We start from the raw sequence: 6,399 nt of genomic DNA, 5'->3' as shown, positions 1-6,399 counted from the left end.
CGCCCCCACAATACACACCAGCTTCTCCCAGGGCTTCTGAGCTGCTGTCTTCCTTCCTGTGCCTCAGCAACGCCAAGGGGAGAGGTGCGATTCCCCCCTACACAAGGCCACACCATTCACAGCACGGTTCATTCGCATGTGGCCTTTGACACACAGCTGAGCCTTTCTAATCTCTCAGCAGGGGCAGCAATGGGCACACATGCCAACCAGTTCATTATAGCGGATGCAAATTTGAATGGAGCACTCACTTGAATGCACTTGCATTCGAGTCCGGAGGCCTGGCCATGACATGGAAGTCGACAGCATTTGGAATATCGTCCCCGCGCCTCCAGTTTTTGATAAGCCCCCTTCCCTGGAGCTGCTTTGCAGCATCAATGGAGGGTGAAATGCATGGACTTGAGAAGCTTGAGCTGGGCGAAGCGCTTCTTCAGGATCTTTTGGAGTGAGTTTCTCTGGGGCTTTCTGCCCCGGAGCTCGGGACTGGAGGTGCTCCTCTGACAGCCCGTCTCAAAGGACGCAGGCTTCCTCTTACCCTCCACCCTCTCCGCCTCTCTGCTCCCCAACACACCTATGGCCTCTTTGCTTCTTATGGGACTGGAACGTCTTTGTGGTAAGAGGGGCCTGGCTGGGTGGTCAGCGCTCTGGCTCCCGTTGCTGCCTCTGCAGCTGGTCTGCTGGGCATGGTGCTGCTGCCAGTCTCTTAAGCAGCCGGCCGCTCGAGAGCAACCGTCTGTCAGGGCCGTGGGCATCTCGGGGTCTCTCCAGCTTCCCGGCTTCTCAGGGGCAGGAGGTTTCACGCCAGGACACTTGGGAGAAGCAAAGTCCAAGTGGAAAAACAAAGCCTCCTCATTGGTGACCTGGGGGCTTTCCCCCAGGGTGACGAAGCCATACGGGGTGGTGATCTTGGGCAAGTGGGGCAGGGATAGGGCTGCCCGGGTGACAGGGTCTGAAATCTCCTCCACCTTGACAGCCAGCTCCAGGCTGGAGCAGGATAGGAGGGAGCAGGGCAGAGCATGAGCCTTCTTCCCCGTGGGGTCTGAGCTGCTCCTCCGGGCCTTCCTCTCGGGCTGCGTCTGCGGCTTCACCTTGCTGAAGAGTCTGCGGCCTTCCTGGATGTCCAGCGAGGGGATGATGAACTGCGGGATGCGGTCGGGGGTCACCATGTACTTGAAGATGTCTCGGGAAGCCTTGACAGGGGGAGAGTTGCAGCCGGGTCTCGCGTGCACCCAGAGTGACATCTCCGGGCAGACAGCGCGCTGGCTTCTTGCCTCTGCGGTGCCCTGGAGTCAGGCCCTCCGGTCCCCTCCTGCTCTCCAGAGCAGCCGCCTCGTATTTATACTCTCCGCTCAGCCCCGATTGCTCTGTGCGCGGTGACGCTCTGTGATGACTCCTGCCAGACAGCCAGGGCTGCACCTGCTCTCTCCGGACCCGAGATGATGCATCATCTGCCTGTACAAAGGGGAGGCAGCTGGAGCAGGCAGGAGAGGAGGGGAGCTCATCCCTACACCTCTGCGCTGCCTGCCTCTTCTGTGTGCAGCACAGACGAGGACCACTTGAGCAGATGGGCTCCCGTCACCGCCGGGGAAATAGCAAGGCGCTGGCGGGGCTGCCAGTCCCTGGGGCTGTGGAGCACAGGCAGGCAGAGAGCACTTTGCAGCCGTCTGCAAAGAGGGAGAAAGGACGAATCGATCGAACGGTGGCCTTTCAGGGGTGAGTCACTGCTCCTTAGGTGCAGGGTGTTGTGGGAGCAGGAGCCGTGCACGCTAGGGGAGGGATTTTTCTAAAATGGCTCTTTCTGAGACCTCTTTGTCTCTCTCTCCCTCCTGTTCAGCGTCCGGTGCCTCCATGCAGGGCTAAGGAACAGTCTCGAGCATCCCTGAAACCAAAAGAGCCAATGTCCACAAAGTGCCGGGGGGAGGCAGGGGGGCAGCCCTTCAGTCACAGCCTTGTGCTCCCACAGGTGCAGAAACCGAGCGTGCCCCGGCAGAGACCTGGAAATCAAAGGGGCTTTGTCTTTTATTCTTCTCTCTCCACACCAAGGCAGGCACGGAGACACAGAATTGGACTGTGTCTATGGAGAGAGTTTGCTCCTGACACCTGGACTTATGGCAGGTGCCTCAAGGCTGCTTTACATCCGTTCCTGCACTGGAAACAATGCACAGAAACGGCAATCTCGACTTCAGCCCCTGCTGCAGCCCTGGCCCATGGTCCCACAGTGATAGACAGACCTGCCTGCTGCTCATGCGCCTTCCGGCCTCTCCCCTCTAGGGCAGCTGGTGCTTTCCAGCAGATTTAAGCCCTGATCCTGCACTGATAGAGTGGGGGAAGTTTTGCCATTGATGTCAATGGGAACAGGAGCAGGAGCAGGCCTTGGTCTGGGGCCCTGGACCTTTTGGGATGAAATAATAAAGGCCCCAAATCTGTGGCTGGTTCATGTGCACGTTAGCACTGAACCAGCTTGAAGTCTGAGTAAATTCAATGACTGTGGAGCAAAATCTGCCCCTTCCCTTCTATGCACTCCAGTTCCAGCTGGCACTAGGACAGCAGAAATGATCCTGTGGGGACAGCTGTCACCGGGGGTGTCCCCAGGTCACTTTGCAGCTTGGCCGCTTGTGTCTCTGAAGTGCTGCGCCGGAGCCGGCTGCACAGCATGGCAAACTCCAGCAAGCAGCCAGGCTCGTGGACATTGGCCTCACCCTTTCCAAGTTTCCCTCAACCCCCTCCTCCCCTCACCCCCCAGGCTGCGGTGCCTAGCTGGAGAGAGCCTGGGGGTGCCATTCCCTTGGCTGAATGGAAGGAAAGGTGCTCTTCTTGTCCCCTCCTGGAGCTCTATCAATAGTCCCAGCTTGAAATCCATGTTAACTGAAGTGGAACCAAGACATGATCTCAGCACCAGGGTTGGCTGGCGAAATGGCCCATGTTATGCTCACCAGTCCACAGAGCCATTCACAGGCTTCCTCCTGATCTCTGGGTTTAGGCCAGCTGCAAAACGGTGCCAGTGAGCCTTGTGCATCATTGCAAAGGATCAGCCCTGCGAGCTCGGGACTGCAGGGAGGGTGGAGGACTCGGCCTGAAGCCCAGGACCCAAATATAAGGGGCATATGCAGCGCAGGGATAAACCCTCCTGGGTGTCAAAGAGCTGGGGAAACAGAGAGCTGCAGGCAGCATTTGAGAGGAGCCTCTTGGGCTGTCGAAGTGGCTAACTGAGCACAGCGGAGGCATCCGGGAACCAGAGCGGCTCCTCTCCCGTTCTTGGTGCTGGGTATAACGAATAGCAACCCCACCTCCCTGCAGCTGTGGTCGCTCTCACTGGCACTGCAGCAGGGGTGAGCAAAATGGTAGATCCAGGTTGGTGCCTGGACTTCATTTCCCAGCAGCCCCTGCCTGCATTACTGCAGCTGGTTTCCATGTATACCCCAGCAGCAGTGGGACTGGGGTGGGGGGGGGCACACGGGTTTCCATGGAGACCAGCCCCAGCAGCACTGGCAGGGTGCCCGGCTGGGCAAGGAGCTGCTCCAGGGTCAGGGCTGGGATTTTGCAGTAGTGACAGCATGATCTGGAGCTGGGGCAGAGCTGCCCGGGGCATGTGGGCAGCAGATCTCGACCACGCTGTCACCATTGCAAGATCCCGGCCCCGGAGCAGCTCCCTGCCTAGCCGCTCACTCTGCCAGCGCTGCTGGGGCCCGTCTCCTTGAAAACCCCTGCCTTGCACTGTCACAGCCCGGCCGCTGCTGGGATCTCCATGAAAACCAGCCACAGCAACGTGGGCAGGGGTCCTGGGAAATGGAGTCTGCCACGATCCCTATCGTGGGACTTTGCCCGCCCCTGGACTACAGCATCACAGAGTGATCTGGGAATTGAGAGGGGCGGATCGTCTGGGGGACCTCTGCGTTGTCACCACACAGGTTGGGACAGGGCTTGGGCTCCCTCAAGGACATGGCTCTTATTCATATCAGCCATGGATCGGTCAGCCCCAATCCCTCGGCGGGTACCACTAAGCAAATGCTCAAGGAAGCCGGGGCAGGATGGGGCACAGGTCCTGCTGTGCAGGGGCCTCATGAATTCATATCCCCCGCCACCCTGCTGCCGCAGCAAGTCAGCCTGCAAGAACCAGGGGTTGCATTGCTAAAAGCATTTGGGCCCCCAAAGGTGCAAACTGTAAATCCCACTTGGGACCTAGCTGCATCTTCAGGCATCCAAATGCTTCTGAAAATCTGGGCCCAGTTCTCTGGCATTTAAGGTCTTTTGCAGTTCCTTATGCCAGCAATAAAGAGAGATAAAAGCCCCCCACAGCCCCAGGCTAGCCCTACATGCCATCTGCACTCTGGTAAGGGCAGCTGCCCAAGTGCCAAGCGGTCCGGCCCAAAGCACATCCCCAGGAGAACCAAGCTCTACACTGAATTATTCCCCACCAAGCAACAGCTCTAGGATTGCATCCTAATCTGGGAAACTCTTATTTTACAACCAGAATGAGACTGCAAGGAAAGGTCATGCTGATTAATTAAGACTGGCAGCTCCTTAACATAATGAGCAGCAGCTGGATCAGAGCCTATAAGTAACTAAAGTGCTGGGGTTGGGCTCAGCCAGGTTTCTGTCCAGCCCGGTCTGCTCTTCACCATGGAGCAGCAGCAAGCCAGTCCTGTAGCCCCATGTACCAGCCCTGGGGCAAAAGGGGTCTGTTGTGTGATGGGGGGAGGCTCTGTGGGATCCTACCACTACAGGTGAGGTCTGGCCCCTCTGACTGTGCTTCCCCTTTGTGTTTAGGAGATGGTAGTCAAGCAGGCAGGCTCTGAAGGCTTGCTCGGGAGGTTCTTCCAGCAGGCTGCTCGGCTGGGGCTTGGCAGGTCCCTGGTAAGTAAATCCCATTCTTCCTGCACCCCCTTTTACTGCTGGGGTGGGGATTGGGGTTGCTGGGTGGTGTAATTAGTGCAACTATAATAACTAATCTAGCTGTAACCTAGCCAGCCTGGGTGCCAGCAGCAATGGAGCTGGCAGTAGTGAGCTTGATGTGTTGCCCTACCTAAAGAGAAGTGAGGCAAGTACTCAAGGGGCAGGCTGGTGCTGAGCTCTGTTCTCTCCTGGGTAGATGGCTACAGTGTGTGAGCAAGCTCAGGTAAAGCAGTTTGGATGTGTCTGCAGACAGGACCATGCTGTTTCTAGCCCCCTGCAGACCTTGGTGCTTCACCTGCAGAAATAAGGCATTAAGGGAAGTGTTATGGGAAAGCTTCTGACTGCTTTGAAATCTCCTGCCCTGCTGTCCCCTGCAGCCTAGAGTTGTAAAGAATAGGCTCTTTCTTCTGACTGTTCCCGCTAACCAGCATAATTATATAGCAAATACTGACTTGTCCAACCTTCACATCTGAATCCAGTGTCCTGTGACAGAAGTACACTAGCAATTCCAGGGGCTTCGTGTTGTTTAGCTGGCATCCTGGCTAGTTGGCCAGTCTAATGCCAAGTGTGGCATTACTGTGCATACACTCCTGGTGTAGGGGAGCCTTAAATTGCTGGCCACACATTTCTTTCCTGTGTGGATGTTCAGCAGAGCTTGGATGCAAGACATGTCGAGCTATAGCTCCAGCTTCTTCTGGTCTAAAGGAACAGGTGGTTGCAGAAGCCGGCTGTTATCCTTTGGAGTGCAAGCACTTAAAGCGGGGACAAGCTCATGCAATTTGCTGAGGACTGGCTCTGGAGGGTTGGGGATCAGGATTGCTGGGTTCTCTTCTTGGCTCGAGGGAGCGGTGTAGGCCAGTGGGGTACAAGTACAGTGGCCAGGCATGTGGACTTGTCACATCTGTGCTTGAAATTTAATGTGGATGAGACCGATGCATGTTGGAAGCCAGTGGTCCACTCCCAGCTCTGAACTGCATTGAAACACCCCTGCATCCTGTAGCATGGGGAGGCTTGGGTGTGATGACCAGGTTGCATGCTCCTCTAGCTCCCAGCCGGCTCACTTTTCCCCTGAGACGGTGGCTTTTCTGTTGGTGGTCTTTATCTAGCTGTGATCTGGGCTAGCAACTGCACAAATGCTATGCAAAGGGGATGTGTGGCACAACTGCCTAGCCCCCACCTTGGGCTCTGTTTTACTTGGCCTGGCAGTACTGTTCCTGCTCCTCTGAGCAGCATGTACTGCACTCCCATACACGCCCGGAAATCATGCGCTTGGACTGATTTAAAAATAACCTCTTGCATTGAATCTGGTCAAACTGTACTTTGGAGGGAACAGTTACAGCATTGTAGATCCCATTGAGATCTTCTAGCACCTGTGCTAATTTTAGACTGAAAATGCTGCCTGGAGCAGTGGTACAGAACGCACCGGGACCTGGCGTCGGTGTGACCACAGGGCTGCTGGCTGGGCCGCCCCAGGGCTGGTGCCTGGCATATAGGTGGTTCCCCCCGCCC

At 56.6% G+C, this 6,399-nt stretch overlaps 2 protein-coding genes across 2 annotated transcripts in view; one reads left to right on the top strand and one right to left on the bottom strand.

The window, feature by feature from the left end:
* Positions 1 to 371: 371 nt before the first annotated feature.
* On the bottom strand, positions 372 to 1,291 carry LOC102380945 (C2 calcium-dependent domain-containing protein 4B-like). The gene has a single exon (XM_025191646.1). The coding sequence runs from the start codon at positions 1,236 to 1,238 to the stop codon at positions 372 to 374; it is 867 nt and encodes a 288-aa protein (XP_025047431.1). The 5' UTR covers positions 1,239 to 1,291.
* Positions 1,292 to 4,599: 3,308 nt separating this feature from the next.
* Positions 4,600 to 6,399, top strand: part of LOC102378494 — a 14,958-nt gene continuing 13,158 nt past the window's right edge. Inside the window, exons 1-2 of the mRNA XM_006035494.3 lie at positions 4,600 to 4,674; positions 4,765 to 4,851. Coding sequence (XP_006035556.1) covers positions 4,618 to 4,674; positions 4,765 to 4,851 — 144 coding nt within the window. The 5' untranslated portion in view covers positions 4,600 to 4,617. The remainder of the gene's footprint in view (positions 4,675 to 4,764; positions 4,852 to 6,399) is intronic.

Source organism: Alligator sinensis, unplaced genomic scaffold (genome assembly GCF_000455745.1).
Source record: "Alligator sinensis unplaced genomic scaffold, ASM45574v1 scaffold1457_1, whole genome shotgun sequence".
Lineage (NCBI taxonomy): Eukaryota > Metazoa > Chordata > Crocodylia > Alligatoridae > Alligator > Alligator sinensis.
This window is presented reverse-complemented; position numbering and strand designations above follow the sequence as displayed.